The 20,242-nt window shown below is 38.6% G+C and overlaps 1 protein-coding gene across 4 annotated transcripts in view; it reads right to left on the bottom strand.

Annotated features, from left to right (window-relative positions):
• The window catches only part of SHPRH (SNF2 histone linker PHD RING helicase), a 99,379-nt gene that overhangs the window by 24,907 nt on the left and 54,230 nt on the right, over positions 1-20,242 (bottom strand). For all 4 annotated transcript variants that reach the window (XM_075924373.1, XM_075924374.1, XM_075924376.1 and 1 more), the window contains 8 exons: positions 17,858-17,965; positions 14,717-14,859; positions 11,975-12,148; positions 11,600-11,662; positions 9,496-9,721; positions 4,314-4,457; positions 3,080-3,181; positions 2,693-2,764 (listed from right to left, as the gene is read on the bottom strand). In XM_075924373.1, the coding sequence (XP_075780488.1) occupies positions 2,693-2,764; positions 3,080-3,181; positions 4,314-4,457; positions 9,496-9,721; positions 11,600-11,662; positions 11,975-12,148; positions 14,717-14,859; positions 17,858-17,965 (1,032 nt within the window). The remainder of the gene's footprint in view (positions 1-2,692; positions 2,765-3,079; positions 3,182-4,313; positions 4,458-9,495; positions 9,722-11,599; positions 11,663-11,974; positions 12,149-14,716; positions 14,860-17,857; positions 17,966-20,242) is intronic.

The following is a 20,242-nucleotide window of genomic DNA, read 5'->3' on the forward strand; positions in this document are numbered from 1 at the left end:
ATTGCCACTGGGAAATAATAACTGTAATACATTTTTTAAAAGTCTATACACTGTTTCTAGTTGCCTTCAGTTTTACAAATGCTTTGTTTTTAGAAATCCTGTTAAGAGAGAAAAAGTCAAAATGCTTTCTCCAAAATTCATGAAACAAAGTTTTATTTTTTTGTGTATCATCATAAGTTCTGTCTAACAGCATTCCTTTATTTATAAAGAAAGAAAATTGTGAACTTGGGGGGGGGGTCTTACTCTTATTTAGAGTATAGACTGTAAGATAATGGAATGAGTGTATTGTGAACACCTTCCCTTCCATTTATGATTTTGCTGATTACCCCCTCTATCAATTGGTATTATATGTCATCCCTGTGGCAACTAGAAGAAGGGTAATATTTTGTAATTAATGACTTTTTTTAGCAGCTGGGAATAAGGAGTCAACACCATGTGACCAGCTAGCTCTAAGTGGGTCACTAGTGGCCTCAAGACAACACTCACAGAAATACAGTTTTAAAAACATACAGAAGAAACATTTCTGAGGGATGGATAATACAGAGGACTGACAAGGGGGCATGAGGCTCTCAATCTTTGGTCACTGGTTAAAATCCAGTAGTAGAAGATTGATAGCATGACAGACTATTATGCAAAGGCTCTTTCACAATGTAAGTGAAATGAGTTGATGGTCTCAAACAGGCCTGCAGCAGACTGATGTTCCTACCAGAAAGCAGCATGATATCAGATTGTGTTCCTGGGTGGCTGTCTCAGTAAAGGTGGACTGAACTACCATCTCTTATAGATGGTGTCTCCAAATCAGGGTTGAAATACGTTGGCAGGTAAGTGTAAGGAAAGCTACCATTACCTATGCTTAAAGTTACAGGACACAAATCCCACAATAAAACATTTTTCAGGAAATTCACTACAAAATTCTGCCTTTTCTAAACAGAATCTAGATTATTAATATTTATGCTATCAATTACTATTTGTTTCTGAAAAAGTTATATGCAGTAAGTGAGGTTTTTCCAGATATGTGTCCTCATGGGTGCTTCACTATAGGGGTGGTAGCATCTCTGTGCCTAGGATCAGAGATCTTTGGTAGTGGCACTAGATAAGGAGCATCTGTGTGACCCATCTCATACCATGTCTATTATGGCAAAGTGCTATGCATTTTGAGTGCCTTCAATACCATCTCTATTGCAGGGTTTACATTTTAACTTGAAAGCAGATGGGAGGAAAGCCAAGAGTAGAACGTCTATAGGAACATATAGCTCAAAGAACCTCAGTTACTGCACATGGCGAATAACTTTCTTTTCTTCAACCAATGTCCCTACAGGTGCTCCACCTTAAGTGACTATAGAGCAGTATTCCTAGATGGAAGATGGGGACTTCAGAGTGACGTCTACTAAGGAGGATAGGACAGTATCTAATGCCACCTCCTGGATAATCATATAGTGTTGACTACAGGTGTCTCCGGGTACCCAGGTAGCCACCTTACAAGTGTCAGCAATCAGCATGTTATTTAGAAAAAAAGGAAACCTATGTTAATTTAAAGACTAAGGGTACGTCTACACTTGCACCCTAGTTCGAACTAGGGATGCAAATGTAGGTGACCAAAATTGCTAATCAAGTGGGGATTTAAATGTCCCACACTTCATTACCATGATCTCGCCGGCGCGTTACGCTGCTGAACAGCTGTTTCCAAAGTGAAAGAGCGCACCAGGACGCGTTAGTTTGAACTAAACCCCATGGTTCAAACTAATGTTTTTCCTCAAAAAATGAGGTGCAACATTAATTCGAACCAAGGACTAATGCATCCCGGCACACACTTTCACTTTCGAAACAGCTGTCCACGAAACAGGAGTAATGCTAATCTCTGCGAGATCATGCTAATGAAGCATGGGATATTTAAATCCCCACTTCATTAGTAATTTTGGTTGCCTACGATTTGCATCCCTAGTTCAAACTAGGGTGCAAGTGTAGATGTACCCTAACAGGGAGGAAAGAGCAAAGGAAAAATATCTTAAAAGGAGGAAGAAAGAAAATAAAGAACATGGCTAAAAACTACAGAGCTACAATGGAAACTTTACTATTCTAAAGGTACGAGAGAGATATGAAGGCCTCTGCTCTAGATTCCATCCCAGTCCAAGAGTGGTTAGGAAGGAACTGAGGGAGGTTCGACCATAGAACGCGGTACAGACACTGCTCATAGCATGGCACTGGGGTGCATGTGCTGTCCAATAGGCTCTTCTATCAGAGATTTCCAGTCCCAGGCTCCTGCTGTGGAGCACCCATTAGGATACTACTTGAAGCAGACCAGCTAGAATCTATTTCTTTAAGGTTTTCTATCTTCAAAGAAAAAAATAAAACAAACTAGAGAATCATGTATAATATAGTCAGCAATGGACAAGTTCCCCATAAGTCTCTGCCAATGCACCTCAGTAGTGAGTTGACACATACCAATATCTACTGATTTTATTTATTCTGTGAATGCCAAGCTTCAGAGCTGAATTTACAGTGAATTAACCAGTCTAATAAGCTTGAGCTGAACTAAATTTGGTAATTCTGGATTTGGACAGACATTAAATGATATACTTTCCCAGTTTAAACAAACCATTCAGTTAATTCAGATTACTGAAAGCTAGTCTAAAAATGCTGAGCTCTAGGCTAAGAACTCTGTAGAATTAAGAATCAATGCCTGGATATTTACCTGTTTTCCCAGTTGGCGGGCACAAATTGGACAAGGTTCTGGATTAACTCCTCCAGTGGTTTTATCCTGAGACTATAAAGCATAAAAATTATAACACTGAAAAACAAAATTGAGTTCCTTTGCATTTCAAATAATTAATCTGAACTGATTTTAAAATTGCTTTTAAAGTTGCTAAAATGTCTTTCAACATATATTTAAAGATCTGCGTGAAAAGTCATTCATGAAAATAGTCAGTACATGCTTTTTTAAAAAAACAAATCCAAACACTACAATAAAAATATTATAAAAACATTTTTATAATGAAAAAACATTGACAGATTCCTGTCTGTTATGGCACTAGAGGGTGCTACTACATTGTAGCATTGAACAAGGAACTGTATATCTTACCTTCTCCAAATTAGTAAGATATAGGAGCTGGCCTAGTTTCTTCTGAAGTTGTGATTTGGCAACTGCCTTGTCATTCAAAAGTTTCACTCGATTTTGTTCTACCTGCAAAAGCCACATTCATTCACAGGGTACTGCATGATAAATTTCAGAGCAAAGCTTAAAAGGATTATTACAATACTTGTTAAGTAGACAGTTTAATTTTTACATCTTTTTATTTTATTTTCCCCAAACTGTTGACACACAAGACAGTTAATTTCTTCATTTTAAAATTTCTCCATTAGTTTATCCAGAGTAGCTATTGAATGTGCATGATTCCTCTATATCGTTATAGTCTGCAGAAGAGAAGACTGAAAGGGGATTTGATAGCAGCCTTCAACTACCTGAAGGGAGGTTCCGAAGAGGATGGAGAGAGGTTGTTCTCAATGGTGTATTGTGTCCAGTTCTGGCCCCCCCACTACAAAAAGGATGTGGACACATTGGAGAGGGTCCAGCGGAGGGCAACCAAAATGATTAGGGGGCTGGAGCATATGATTTATGAGGAGAGGCTGAGGGAGTTGGGTCTGTTTAGTCTGCAGAAGCGAAGAGTGAGGGGGGATTTGATAGCAGCCTTCAACTTCCTGAAGGGAGGTTCCAAAGAGGATGGAGAGAGGCAGTTCTCAGTAGTGACAGATGGCAGAACAAGGAGCAATGGTCTCAAGTTGTGGTGGGAGAGGTCCAGGTTGGATATTAGGAAAAACTATTTCACTAGGAGAGTGGTGAAGTACTGGAATGGGTTACCTAGGGAGGTGATGGAATCTCCATCCATAGAGGTTTTAAGTCCCGGCTTGACAAAACCCTGGCTGGGATGATTTAGTTGGGATTGGTCCTGCTTTTAGCAGGAGGTTGGACTCAATGACTTCCTGAGGTCTCTTCCAACTCTATGATTCTACATGCTGGTATCCTGGTCAGTTAAAATTTCTTTGGATATCCCCTTAATATCCCTGTAAACTGCACGCCTGTGGGGCGAGAGGGAAGCAGGCTGCATGGGGAGGGTGGGTGGGTGGGGGGGTGCCAGGAAGACATGTGCATGATTACATTTCAAACAAAGTTTACATAAGTGTTAATGGCTTAAAAGAATCTTTTTCTTTGTAACTTTAACAGAATTTTTTGGAGTGTTGCAGATATCTAAAACTCTTAACTTAATGATCTTTTCTTGAAAAACACAACTGCCCTTTCTTTGACTGAAATATTTTACCTCATGTGGTTCTATGATGTGAAGAACAGGAGGGCTAGGCTTTGGCTCATCAGGATGACGCACCCTGAGCCGTTCTGTAGCCATAGCAAGTTCATCAATAGCAGACACATGATCCCTCAGTACCATCCAATATTCATGAAGTAACTATAGAAAAAAAATAAACAAAATGAATTAATTACAGAACTGTGGGTTGAACCCCTGTATACTGCTACCTCTAATAAGTGGTATAGTCTCAGCATGGACCTGAGGATTTCACAATCTGGTCACAATAACTTTTTCTGAACAGAAATCTGTATAAGAGCATAAGCATAAACTGATCTCTTCCACCAACTATTTATGTGTGTCTATGAATGAACTTAAATTACTTCTCACCTCTTTCTCCACAATTTCGCCAGTGAAATTACAAAACTATATGTAAGATGTAGAGGTCACTAGCCTTTGCTTGATTAAGCATAATCTCTCAATAAAATGAGGGAAAACGCAGCAATGTTTATAAAGCATAGAGTAAGTAAAGCAGAGCTTTTTAGATGAAGCATGAAGTATTTTATTCACTTGAATGACAATACCAATTTTTTTTCTCATGTTGATATTCAAAATTTGACCCTCCTAGATAATAGAGGAACAGAAAAGGGAAAGAGGAAAAAAAGTAAAAATCACTGGACTGTATTCATTTGAGGAATAGCAAATATTTATCATGTTAGTTTCTGATTTTAAATACTTATAGAAAACCAGCAAATTGCAAATTGTCGTAATTCCTGGTGTTCTTTCAAAGTCCTAATTGGGTATATTGTGACAAATTTCGGCTTTTTTGGTACTCCTACAGCTTTTTGTTCTATGAATCTTTCCTCAACTTTTAGTGATTTTATTCAAGAGTTCCATATACCGAGATCCTAAGAAATATCTCCCATTTTTTTCTGTTAAGGTTCCTACCTTCTCTCAAGGTTAAATGTCAGATGTGTGTGTTGGTTTTGCTACTGTAAGGATGTTCCTGAATGCTGGCCTGCGGGCACTGTTTTAGGGATATGAATGGGTAAGTATTACCCTTAATGGGTGGTGCTTATCAGGTAACAGTTAACCATTACACGGTAGCAGCCCCCTGCGGGTGAAGGGTTGCTCCAGGCTCCTAGCCCACATAGAGTGGGAGTCGGAAGTCTCGGTGGGAAGGGGAGAGGGCTACTGGCTCCCTTCTGCCCTGTGTGGGGCTGCCAACTCCCAGTCCTGGAAGCAGTCTGGCTGGAGCAGGGCTAGAACAGCCCTCCTGCCACCGCCTGGACCTGTTTAATCGGTTAATCAGATAAACGTAACATTTTTAAATTTTAAAAAAAGTACTGAAGTATTAATTTTGGAGCCCACACCATAGCACATACAAATGCTGAATTACTTTGCAAATAAACTAGCATAAAGTTAGAGAAGTAGATCAAATTTTGAGATTATTTCAATGAACAAGGAAAACAAGAGGGGCACCAACCTCTTCCCAGTATGTGGCTGAGGTGGTCCTCAGCCCCCACCTTGCCATAAGGCCCCAGCCCTGTCCTTGACCCCATCTCTTGTCCCTTTTCTTCCTCTGAGATACCATCCCCTGGTCTGGATGGAAGTTGACACTGGGCAGTGGTAAGAGCTTCACAGGGAGTCTAGGCCACTGTGAGGAACCCCAGACCTTCCTCCAGCCTCAAGCAGCACTCTTCAGAGAGAGACTGGGGACAAACTGGTAGCTGCTCTCAGGCACTCCATCTCCTCAGCCAGGCTTACTCCAGTGATGCTGCTGGAGGTGGGTGCCCAGGCAGCAGTCTTTCATGATGTCTCTCTCTACTCTAACTTCAGAGCTTAGCAGCCAGAGAGCAGCAGCTGACACAGTATGACTACCAGAGGTGGTGGGATAAAGGAAAATGTTGGGGTCTGTACATCCCCCACAAACCCTTCCCAGCACTACCTGTGAAGGAAAATAAAATCAAAAACTCTTTTTAAAAATAGCAAAAACCATTACGAAAGCCCCATTCATTGATCATTCAGATGCTCCGATGGACCATGTCATTAATATATTTTCTTTCTAATCACAGAAATACCATCAGCCAAGTCTTCTCTCATGAAACACCCAGCTGCCATCAAGTATAGTATATGTACAGAATGTTCATCTCTGCATTAGGGATGTAATAGCGTAAATGGTTAAATGATTAAGCAATAAGCAAAAGCTTATCAGTTAAAGCTGCCAACTACATGCACCCCTCCTCCCCCTGCCAGTACATTTTTTAGAGGGCTGGCCAGCAGCCATGCTCAGTCCCAGCTGGTGTCGGGTCCTGGGCATTACCCCTGCTGCAGCTCTGCAAGTCAAGTTATTTAAGAGCCAGGCAGGCAAGCAGCCCAGCTCAGTCCTGGCTTGCGCCGAGTCCCGGAATATAATCCCACTGTGCAGTGGTGGTAGCTCTCGGGACTTGGCACAAGCCAGTACTGAGACAGGTTGCCTGCCCGCCGTGCTTCTAAATGACTTTCAGTGCAGAGCTGCAGTAGGGGTAGTTGCTGTGCCCAGCATGAGTCGGGACTGAGTGGTTGCCTTATCGATTAATTGTGTAGTCGACAAAATTTTTGTTGACTACACAATTAATGAATTACATGCTTCTTAATATCCCTACTCTGCATTCAGTTTTAGCAGAGAAATTGCTAGAATTGAAAAAAATGCAGTTACTTTGCTTTTCTTCTCTGAGTGTTTAAGAAAGTGTCTTTCCTACACTAGGCAAGCCTTCCCATTTTTAAACAAAGCTATCAAGACAATCTGTGTGATTAGAAAACACCAAGTAAATTTCTTCCCATTCCATCCTTGTCTGCAAAGAACCGGCACTGGCAAAACATCTACAAACATACAGAATAAACAATGAAACCTAGAGCAAACTGGCATTATTTGTCTTTTACTTAAACGCAACAGCTATATTTCATAGTAGACTCAAAGAAGATTTGCCCTTGAGATCATTAACTAAAGTTAGTTCTAGGTTAGAGGGCTACCATAGATGTAGCAGAGATCTTACAGCTCAGAGTGGATTTGAGCAGCACAGTCAATTGAATCAATGTTGCCAGGCCAGGCCAGATGGAGTTACAAATGTACTATTTGCATTCTTATTGGATTGGTAATATGAGCCCTCCTTCTGCCTTCCAAAGTAATAGAACACGAAGATACTATTTGTTCTTACAGTAGACAAAACATACAAATGCAATTAATGGTTCCCATCTAGGAAATGAGGGGAGAATCTCTAGGTAGATACACAGACACACACACAAAAGCCAAAAAAAAAAAAACAAAATAATTTTATAACTGACTAAGAGTCTATGCACTAAAACAAACTATAACTACAATTGAAAACTAATTTCTTTCTAGATAAAGAATATGAGGAGGCAGTACTGCCACTGAGCTCCTCTGCTGAAGATGACTGAGAAGGAACTGAAAGGGTAAGGTTGTGCACACACTATATGAGCATCAACAGCACCACAAGACAACTTCTGCGCAAGAATGACCCGACTGAGCAGTGCTAACTAAATTATCCAATCTGTGGCACAGGAATGCACTGACACCTGAAGTGCAACACTCACAAGGACACTACCCAAATTTCAGAGATTTAAGTGATACTAAGCCAAAGATAGAAAAATATCATTATAAACAAAACATACTTCCTAGTGACTAAAACTTATTTTTACCAAGTTAGAATCTTTGCCTAAGCAGTTTTCTTACTTACGTTCATTTACCAGCTTCTCAAGCCACGCAACTAAGGGGATCAAACTTTCACAGCCTCAAAGGGTACTGCACCCTATGTTGCTAAGGCTAAGTCTCACTGCAGGCTTCTTGCGCAAGAACTTTTTGTGGAAGAGATCTTCGGCAAAAAATTCTTGCTCAAGAGTGCATCCACACTGCCATGTGCTTTTGCGCAAGAGAGCGTCCACACTGCCATGGATGCTCTTGTGTAAGAAAGCTCTGATGGCCATTCATAGAATGGCCATCAGAGCACCTGTGCTTTTTCCAATAGGGGTTTCTTGCGCAAGAAACCCCTGCTGTCCATCCACTCGCCTTTTCGCGCAAGAGCTCTTGCGCAAAAAGGCTTATTCTTAGTCGAAAGAGGAATAACTCTTGCGCAAAAAGCCCTGCTTTCTGATGATCTACTGTATTTTTTCTTGCACTTGTAATGTGGACGCTCTGCGAATTTTTACGCAAAAACTCTGCAGTATAAACGCAGCCTATGTGATGGATCACTAAAATGCTTTGGTCCCCTTATATAACACAAAGCTTATTGCCTCTGCCTTAAGAGTCAAGGACTCCTGGGGTACAGATTTTGACCCCTGGTGAGCTTACTATGCTTGTTCCTCTATTGCTCATTACTTTGTTTACCTTGTATGTAAATATATCTTCATTGTCCTCAGTTTGTAATACAGCCAGTAAGACAGAGGAATCCACATCTGCAAACTTGATGTATGCACTGCCTCCCAAACACACTTTAGGAACTTATTTCCAGCACATGCATATAAAAGTATTTGTGCATAACCCATAAACTCACCATTAAGTGACTTTCAGGACCAGCATGGCATTAGCTTAGATGTACCTCACATGGCATCTTTTAATACTTATTATGAGAAAAATGTGTTGAAGGTAACAAATGGGTGAGGCCTGACATATGGTACAGTACAATTACTCTCTGCCATTGGTCACTAAGGGGCGGCCTCAAGAGCTATAGAAAGTGAAGCTGTGTTAAAGCATTTGAGTCTAGAGGGAGGCCTAAATGTATGTTCAAGCATGTTATAAACCAAAAGGACTAAATGAGCCTAGGGAAAAGGGTTGTATGGTTTTGATATTTTACAATAATAAATTATCCTCAAAAGGGAAACAGTACTGTGAAAACATCAGATTTGATGATTTGATTGATATGAAACAGAAGGTAAATTGAGCCACTAGATGGGCCAGACATCTAATTTGATGATCCCTGCTAAACACAGAACTTAATCAGAAAACTGCTTAACTGGGTTAGTCTGCAGTGGATGAAATTACACGTATATAGAAATGTGTATACCAGGATAACCATTACATCTGTGCAAAAACTACATGTAGACAAGCCCTAACTTTAGACATTTAGGTTGAAAATTTTGGCTTATATTCATATTAAATATAATACACTACTGCAATGTTTCTTCAAAATTTCATTTGTTGTACCTTGTACTCTTTCTTCCATGCTTCAAAGAGTTCCAGAAATGTATTCCCTTCTTCAATTAGTCTAACATCCATTCGGTGAGCTTTGGCAAAAGATAGTATGGCTTTAAGGGAGCGCTCTGTCTCACTTGCGGCCCATAGTCCTCGACTTGTGGTGGGCAAACGGTCATCAACCAGCCCTTCTTCATCTTCTATCATCTCTTCAAAGATAGCCATCTGGCCATTCACACTTAAAATACACCAAAGCATACACTTGCACTAGCTTCTCAAGATAGATATATCTTACATACACATTGCTAGATCTAAATTTATATATAGATATATGCTATATTTAAGATACATACATATCTTACATATACATAGATATATTTCACTTCCATGCTATTGTTTTCTATTTATTAGTTAGGAAGCCCAAAACATGGCCACATTGATAATCAGGATATATTAAAAAGGCAAATTAAAAAGGTTAATCTAGGCCAAACAAATTTAAGCAACCTGTGATACTATTCACATTCAGGTTAACATCAAGTCTTACACTTCTGGTTTAGAAAATATATATACACATTTAGAATAGAGAAAAAACAGCTTTGGTTTATGTGTCTGCTTTTAAATTATGGTTCTCTGACAATTCCTTGAAAACAACGTGTTAGATACTGATATCATGAATACTGTATCATACTTCTTGAGTGGCTATTAAGGATACTGGAAGTATCAAGTGTAAAAAAATATTTTTAAATAGCACTTGTATATATTTAATTTCTTCCTACATGGACAACAAAGAGATACAGAGGAGAAATCTTGTCTCAAAGTCTACTTTCCCAAACAGAATCCCCTTTTCATACCAAACTGACCATGGATGAGGGAACATTAGTTAATGCCCTCACCAGCACAAGGAAAACTCAGTACCATGAACAAGTCTATTTCATGCCCAGTTTTATTAACTCACGCAAAAACTCATAAAACTATTCCCCTGACCATAGCAAGTGACAAGGGGCCAGAGGCTTCTCTCTTTGTACCTCTCACTTCTGGCAAAACAAAAAACACACCACACTCTTTCCTTAAAGCCCTTCTGAGTCATGGGACAGGTAGGTCCTTAGATCTTTCCATGCTGTTCCACCCTATTACAAGGGGATTTCAAAAGGTTAAGTTAGGAGCATAAATTCCATTGATTTTCAACGGGACTTGTGTGTCTAACTCATTTAAGTGCTTTTAAAAATCCCTTTCATCAACCCTAAACTGTCTGTATTTTTCCCACTCTCCCTCCCACTGGACAGTTGAGATTTACTACCTTTTAAAATGTAAATTTATATTTGGCCATTGGACAACATGGGATCGGGGATGATAGCCAGGATCTTCAGAGTACTAATTCCAGCTCTGACACTGACACACTGTCCCTCCCTGGGCACACTTTCATAACCATCGCCACAGTAATTGCTATCAACTACAAAAGCGACGAGGAGTCCTGTAGCGCCTTATAGACTAACAGATTTATTGGAGCTTAAGCTTTCGTGGGCAAAGACTCACTTCGTCAGCATCTGACAAAGTGGGTCTTTGCCCACGAAAGCTTATGCTCCAATAAATCTATTAGTCTATAAGGTGCCACAGGACTCCTTGTCGCCTTTGCCGATTCAGACTAACACGGCTACCCCTCTGATATTATCAACTAGTTTATCATACTGTACTCTCACTTAGAGGAAATTAAAGGCCAAATAGCCATGTTCTCTGAGTACTTATGATTTGCATAAAAGAGCATTTGCTCACACAGACTACGTAGCTGAACATACATTTATAAAATTGGCATATTAAAAAGATGGAAACATCTTGAAAATTTAGCTCTCTGAAAATCTTTAGTGATCTCTCAAATTATAAACCCTTAATGAGAAAACAGCATAACTTATTTGTTCATTTTAGAAGAGAGTTTTAAATGAAATATGCACATAAAAGTGATACTACCTAAAATATTAATATTGACTCCTTTTGTAAGAATATGTTGAAATAGTTTGATCCTAAAATTAGACAACTTAGGATGTCTTATATTTTAAACTAACTTCCAAAACAATTTTTTTTCTTTAAACCACAAATATAAGAATGCAAACTAAGTACTCACCTATGAGAGAACAGCTTTGACTCATAATCTGTGAACAGCTCATCAGCTTTACAGAACACACAACTGGAATACAACAGATTGCAAAGAGTGATATTTAAGACTAACTGTCCAGATAAATCCCTAAGAGATTAATATACATATAAACTCATTAATTTTTCAGCTATACAGTGAAAAGAATAGGAAACCTCCATTTTAATTTGTTTTTTTTAATTAACATAGGGGCTGTTCCAGCAAACTGGATCCATGCAGTCATAAGGGTCTGTTTGCATGGATCTCATGTAAGATGTGAGCTTTAATATTTCAATTTCTTTTTTCTTCCTCTTATTCCGAAATAATAAGGAACACACCTTCTACAAAAACAATGTTTTGACATACTTGTTCAAAGGAAGTCTAACGGGTCGTAGATGGCAAATAGTGGCAGCTTCAATAACCTTCTTAGAGGGAGGACCTTCTAGATTTTTCACAGCTTCTCTTACAAGCTTCTGGAACTTCTTCACCTCCTCCATTTGTGTTGTGAGCAGGTACTGAAGGCCTCTACAGTCACGAAACCTGACCAACAACAAAAACACACCACATCACGTCATCAAGTCAAAGCCTAATTCAACATTTTCACAAAAAAAAAGAAACAAATAAATGGCAGTATACAATGAAACTATTTAAAGCCCAGTCCTGCTCAGATAGCCCAGACTATCACAAATAGTCCCATTGAAGTCAGTGAGACAGAAAGACTTAGATATTAGAAATGGGGAAACAGCATATACCAACTTGGTCATTGGTTCAAATCTTGTCAAGGTCAGTAATGCCTGAAAGTATTTACCATCTAATTTGCATTTGATGTCCAGGGAGTAGCTTGATGGTCTCAGTCCAGTTTACAGGGGACACACATACATAAAAACACCATATACCAAGCACTTGCTACTCTAGTTCTCAAGTAAAATACAGAGCAGGCACGAAGATGAACCACCCTTTCAAACCTAGGCACCCCTCTTGATCAGTCGCACAACATGCTACAAATGCAATATGAGGGAAGTGAATGGTTGCTGCCCATGATATAACTCTTCTTTGACTATACTGCTTTGGATGACAGAACACTACTCAATTTAGCATCCTAAAGAGCACTCAGTAGTAACTCGGTGTTATGAACATCTCAGAAATGGAGGTTGTTCATAACTTTGAAATATTCATAATTCTAATCAAATGTTGTAGTCCTTTCAAAAGTTTACAACTGAGTATATCTGAGTTTCAGCTCTGAAACTTTACTATACACAAGAAAAATGCTGATTTTAACTACATTAATTTAAATGAAACAAGTACAGAAACAGTTTACTTACCCTGTCAAAACATTTTCCCTTTCTTTTTTTAGTAGTACACATCTAAACACAATACTGGGCTGCACAATGTTTGCTTTTATTGGGGGGGGGGAGGAGGGTGTCTCTGCTGCTTGAGAATGTACACTTCTGGTTCCAAATGAGGTGTATGGTTGAACAATCAGTTCATAATTCTGATGTCTGTAACTGATGGAGTGGTAAGGTATGTGTAAGCATGAGTGCACAAATGCGTTAAACAGATTGCTTCGCTCTCAGAGGGAACATCAGATTCATAACATTCCAAAAGTATAATGAGCCAAGTTAGAGAAAGATAAGTTCATCTCTGTAAGTTGAGTAAAGCTAGAAAATGGGTAGCTGTTTAAATGATTAAGTTAAGCAATACTTTGGGCTAATTTGGAATTCTGAAATGAAATAAAACTCACAAATGGGAGAACAAACCAATTACCAATAGGATATTTTGGAAACATATGGGTACCATTTAAGTTTGAATTAATAATATAACCCGAGCTCCCAAGTGTTCCAAATGTAAGAGAGAAATCCTACTTTGTATTTTGGATCATTCAACTCCACTACTCAGCTATTACACAGCCCTTACTGCTTCCACATTACATTTTAGTAATACAAATATTTTAGCTTTTCTGGAGTATATTTATTTCATAGCTTAAAGTACTTTATAAAGGAGTACCAAGTATCATTATCCCCTATTTTACAAATGAGGAAATTGAAGCACAGAAAGAAGAGTGACTTGCCCAAGGTCATAGCTTGTCAGTGGCAGAATTGGGAAGGTAATCAAGATTTTTCTGACTACTTATTTCAAGGGAAGAACTGTTTTCTCCTTCAACATACGTAGTGGCAAATACAACTGGACAGAAATTTTTTGATGAAATTTAGTTTAGTCGGGTAGAGTGAATATTCCAATGAGTCTAGCACAGATTCAACAGAAACTTTGATTGCAATACAGCAGTTCATTCCGTATAGCAATGTAGAATAAACAAACAGAACTTTTCCTATAAGGGATTCACATTTCATTTTTTTTTCAACAGGCAAATACTTAGTTTTTCACACTGCTTGCACTTTATGTTCCTGTATCTGAAACCAGACTGTTAACAAGTAAAGTAAATGCTAGTCACTCATCTATAGTCACTTTACAGGGTAAATATATGACTAATTTATTGCTCCATGAGTTGGGAGTATTGCACAGGAAGCACTCCTGAGCTTTGGACCGATGGTATTTGTGAAAAGGGTGATGTAAGTATGGTGGAAGTAACAGGTGGTAATTCCAATACAAGAAGCAGTACTGATGGTCTCCAGTGGTAAACTCATCCCAAATTCCTTGGACAGAAAATGGTATCTGAAGAATAGGAAACTGCAAAATGGGAAATGGGTAGATCTTGAAAGAGATCAAAAACTGATGCAAATGAATCCCTAGAGGGACAAAATAAATTGCTAGTTGGTTTGTTTTAGAGAATGATCAATCCCAATGCAATTAACATTGAGTTATTTTGCTCAGCAGTTGCATGAACACAACATTAAAAAACAACAACAGCAGATTATGCAAAGGAGAACATTTTAATGAACACTTATCTTGGGAGAAAACTGAAGGCCTTGCTCTTTTGAAGTTTTATATTTAGTTTCTCCTTTTTGAAGTATGTTTTTAAACTTAATTGCAGCCCAGATGTTCTGAAGCACAAGTGCTTGGCATTTAATTTCATCGGCTAGCACAAACTGATTAGAAGACTTCAACACAGTTAAGTGTATTAATTATGCTATTTTGTTGTTATTCTCTTACTTGTCTGCCATGGAGAGTTTATTAGTTTGCTGTTTGTAGTTACTGGTTATCTCATTTTGCACACGCTGAACAAGCTCCTCATCAATGGCATATTGTATTGCTGTCTGGATCACATCCAACCACCAAGGCGACCCAGAATGTACCTGTATGCAAGAGAGATTTATTCAGGAATACTCACAACAAAAGTAAATGCTTTGCCTGCCCACAGTGGTAAAAGCCTTTTTTATTCTTTAGATCATAATCTTTCTGGACTGGTAAATTCTACTGGAAGTAGCCAAGAGATGAAGCTATAAAGGCCTACCTTTGCCCACAAATGTATCCAGCATAACTACTAAAATTTACCTCCTTGTAAATTTCATTTACATCAATATCTTTATATTGTTTACATGTGAGGCACAGGCTGGCTATCTATGCAAGAGAAGAAAAATAATGTCTTGTAGCATGTGCAGAAGTAGAGTAGTTTGGAAGTTTCCTTCCAATCTGAATAACTCCCTTTTACTCTAACACAAACTACTATTAGGAAAAGAAAGGCTAGAGGAATAAGACTTTTTAATGAGAGAATGTGGATGGAAAGGGAAAACATATTTGCCAGCGTGGACTGATCTAAATTACAATTTAAATCACCAAAAAAAATCAATGATTTAAATCAAATTTCCCATTAGGGATATTAAAATGCTTTTTTTTTGTAAACATGTAACTGCTGAAATGTACAGTGGTTACACTTTTACGCTCAGTGGGATAGGTGGGAGCCAGTGTTTGTGGCAAACAGACTTTTAAGCCAGCTCTCTGCAAGCACCAGCTCCTGCCTGCCTCACTGAGTGCATAAGGCAGCAATGTGGGGGGAGGGGAAGGAGAGAGGGGAGCACTGGAAGGTGGCTCCACAGGAGATCCTATGCGCATTGTCTCCCATCTCCCCCCACAGAGGCAGTTGGGATAGGGCTGTGTGTAACCATTAGGAATAACTGATGAGCCCAGCTCATCAGTTACTCGTGTAAACAGGTACACCATCACATCCCTATTTTCCATTGATACGTCTTCATATATTACTTCCAACAGTGATGCAAATCTGATCACTAAAACTTGTTAATTTACACCTGAGGACAGCATGTTGCAACATCTAAGAGGGTATACTTTGTATAATGTTTTTAGATAACTTGATTTTTATTAATTTAGGAAATAATACATAATACTCATTACCTGTATCAAGCTGCAGATTCAACAGCAGTACATCAGGAATGGTAAGAACTAAATCATACATACAAATACAACATAACTTATATTTTATTAAACTAAATTTTAAACATTATATAAACATTTCACATTTGCAATTGCAATAGTCTCCAAATTTGCTGGCTGCCAGCTGTCCTTAAACTTTTTTTTTTAATTTTCAAATTTTATTAACTCTAACAGATAAGTCCTCAGAACACTAATAAATGTATGGTGTCATTAAAACTTCTATAACCCAGCTCTCATCTTCCCCAGGTCTACCGTCACTTTGATTCAAATCTGATTCCAAGTTACCAAAACAGCTAAGGCTGACTACCATTATGGTCTGTGATCATGATGTTCCAAAATAAGGGGCATGTATTAGGTAATATAAAATAAGAAAATGACATTCAGTGGCAACTGGCAACTCCAGATTTCTCTTACTACAGCTTTCCGTACTGTACACTTGGATGATAGATTCTAAACCTAGTTAATTAATTAAACAAGCCACAAGGATTAGGTATTCTAATTTTTTTTCCTAGCAATATCTAACACAGCAAACTGCCTGGGAATTTGCTTGTTAAATCACACTTATACTAAAGGCATAGAGAGAGTCCTGAAGAAGGATGCATCGCAACGCTGATCCATAATGTTCTTCAGACATATCCACATTTCCATCCACATCATTTTCTCCCATTAAGCAGTTTTCCTTATAATGTTTCATTCTTGCAGCTAGGCCCTATATCTTCTTCTTGCATTGCTTACACTTGATGCATTTTCCTTTTTTACCCAGGGAATGAATTTCTTCAAAATATTCCCAGATAGGTTCTCTTTTATACCCAGAAACCATGACAGTTTTTCTGTGGCAAAAGTGAAAGGCAATATAGGAAGCTGTGTGTGTCCTGAATAATATCTTCCTTTTTTCTTTCTAGTCCACTTCACTGTTTCACCTATGCTGCCTCCATTCTTTTCTATATATTGTGTGTCGGTCTTTATACAATGTCTTAACTAACTTTGGCGTGGTTGGCCCAGGGCCACCACCACATAAACATAGAACAAAAAAACAATCCTATCCAGCCTGTGTCTGGTCACATCTGTGTACAATCTGCTTAGAAACAGAAACTGAAAACCCAGAACTCTCAAGAAGCAAAGGCTGGTTGTTAGGCTGGACAGATTAGAGCCATTAATTTATGTTTATGAGACTGTACAGATAGGCGTAGCGTTTCTGTGATAAGATTTAACTGTAACCTATTTTTAAATGAGAAATTTAGTATTTTAATGATTTTTTTAAAATAGGATTTTTTAATTTTTAAAAAAACATTGATTTTTATCCACCCTGATATTTGCTCATGTGATATTTCATCTTGTGACACAGTGTAGCCCAACTGGCATTTCAGTGCAAGACTTCATCAGTATATTTTTCTATTACACCTCTCCTCATCAGCTAGGTAGTCAGAATGAATTAATGTTGTTGAGATACACTTGCTGGAAGAACCATTCCTTAGAAATGAATGTAGACATCACCTGACAGAGTTTTTAAATTCAGTAACACAGCCTCTTCTAGTATGGCTAGTATGACTTTATTCTTCTAGCTTGATTCTTAACCTAACTTTCAAGAGATAAACATGCATGTGTATCATATGGTGCGATGGAAAAAGCAAAAAGCAGATGCTTTATTATAATTTTCTGTTACCTTATGTTCCTCCAATCTGCTTGTTGTGCCCATTTGTTGTAGCTCATCAAATACTAAAAATGTAAGCTCTTTCGAGGCAGGGGTCATCTTTTTTTGTGTGTTTGTGATGTGCCCAGTACAGTAAGGTTCTATTCTGTTTGGGCCTCTACATGTTATCATGTATTAAATAATATTTGGAATCAAGGATACACAGGTTAAAAGTAATTAGTAAATCAAAAATCATAAACCAAAGAGGCACCTGCCTTTCTCTGGAGCTCACGAATGGTCTGTAACACTGGCTGCAAAGCCTGATGAGCTTCTGAAACTTCTGCATTGGATTTACTCATATAATGTTGTCGAAGTTGTTCAGCCTATATGCAAATAAGAATTTAAATTATGCATCAATCATTTATATCTACAAGGAATAATTAAACAGAGAAAAGCTCTCAATCCCTGAATTACATTAGTCCAAGAGTGAAGTTGATTACCCAAGGTCTGAATTTGCTTCCCTGCAAACTCAATTTGTTGTGTTTTTTAAGAGCTCGAATTGCATGAAATTCAAAACATGTGAACAGTACTACTGTAACAAATTGTAGGCAGGGAAGGAGGCTGAATAGTAATTTTTCTTCTCCAAACTCTTATTTTAAGCCATTCTGTTGAGCCTACAGATATCTATTGCTGAATCAGAGAACAACAATTTATTTACCTGCACACCACAACTCAGTGCTATAAGTGAGGTAAGAAAATTTTGGGCCAAAGGTTTGGGTTTTTTTTTTTTTAAAGAAAAATGCAGATTTGGGTTGACCACAACATTTCACAAATTTGTGTTAGTTTCAACTCAGAAAAAAACCTTTAAAACACTGAGGGAAAAAAAAATCAAAATATTAAATCTAATATTAACGTTAGATATTTAGTTTCAGATCAAACACAATCTGCTTCACTTTGCATTTAGCTGTGATATTCGGAAATCTGAAGAACTCTGTGTGGCTCAAAAGCATCTATCTGTCACCAACAAAAGGTGGTGCAGTAAAAGATATTACCTTCCCGATTTTGTGTGTCTGCCATTTTTAGTCAAACCAGATGAACTTTTTTTGAAGAAGCACATCTATTAAAAAAAATTAATTGTAATATTGGCACCAGTTGGCAATATGTTAATGTCAGGTTAACAAGTGGGTTATTGGCATGTGAATTTTCTCAAACAAATGGTCAATAAAATCAATTTTGGTGTATCACATTTTTGCCTTTATTTTCTGTGTTTTGGGGTTGGCTAAGTTTCACTTCACTTTTCCATTAGTATGAGAACAACATCATTATTGGTACGTATGAAGCTTAGTCACTGAAACTAAAGAAAAGTTCATGGGATTGGGCTAGAGCTCTTTATTGAAAGAGGATAATGAAGAAGAATCTCAATTCTTTTGTTTAAAAATGAAAGCTAAGCTTCCATCCCTTTTCCTTGTGACAACAACATTAAAAAAGATAAAATGATGTTAATCTTTTGTTAACAAATTGACTGCTGTAGTCCAACTTGGTCCCTGAGAGTGCTTGTATAGCCCCAACCCTCACATTAAGAAAAGTTCTTAATGTGAGGGAATGTTAACATGTAATTGCTTACACAATTAACTGATAAGCCTTGGCTCATTGGTAAATCATAATGGCTACACACACCGCATTTTGCTGCCTCTAATATACAGGCAGAAAGGTGTGTGTGGCGGGGGGGGAGTGAGAGCCAGTGCACACAGAGCCGCCTCCCTCCCGCCCCCCGCCAACTCCCACAGAAGTAGCAGTGCAGGGGCGCAGGCTTAAAAGCTGGCTCCCCATGAGCACCAGCTCTCACAGAGCCACCTGCCTCCCACGCAGCTGCCTCTGATAGAAAGGCAACAGTTGTGATGGTGGGGAGCAAGTGGGAGGGAATCTGATTCTGTTCTCTCATACTAGAGTAATCAAGAGTGAGGTCAATGAAAGGAGGGGCACCAGCAGTAATGGAAGGAAGATCAGGCCTCTGAAGTTCTATTCCCCAAATATCCAATACTAACCCTCTTCCCTAAGTCCTTTTACCAGTGACAGATGACCAGTTCTTTCAGCTACTCACACAAGTTCAGGGAGATTGGTGCCATCTTCCTCCTCCCATACCAGCTAGAAGACTACTAGTAACAAAGGAGATTCTCCCACATTAAAATTTAAAAAGGGGTTCTGTTCCAACCATCTACCAAGCCCATCACCAGAGAGCCTCTGGCCTGATCACAACATAATTAGAGATGACAGGACAACCCACCTACCACTATTTTTCTTGCTCTGGTTAATAACTGAGCATGTAAGGAAGACAGGTATGAGCCTAAACAAAAGTAAAGGATGGATAGAAATTAATCAGAGTGGGGTGAGGAATAGAAGAATATGGAACTGATGGAATTCAGGTGAAGCAGAGTGGAGGGGACTTCCCACATATCACTGAGGTAGAAATTTTGAGAAATAATGCTTTTCTCCTAGCAGTTGGAAGCATAAGTTGGGCTCTTTGCAACCTGAGTGTGGCTATTATCATTAGGGTTGCCAGATGGTTTAACCAAAAATACTGAACCCCCATATTCCCCCCCCAAAACACACCGGGGATAAAATTCTGTTGAGAGGAAAAAAATGTACCCCAAGAGTTATGC

The sequence above is a fragment of the Pelodiscus sinensis genome, chromosome 3 (assembly GCF_049634645.1).
Source record: "Pelodiscus sinensis isolate JC-2024 chromosome 3, ASM4963464v1, whole genome shotgun sequence".
NCBI classification, from domain to species: Eukaryota; Metazoa; Chordata; order Testudines; family Trionychidae; genus Pelodiscus; species Pelodiscus sinensis.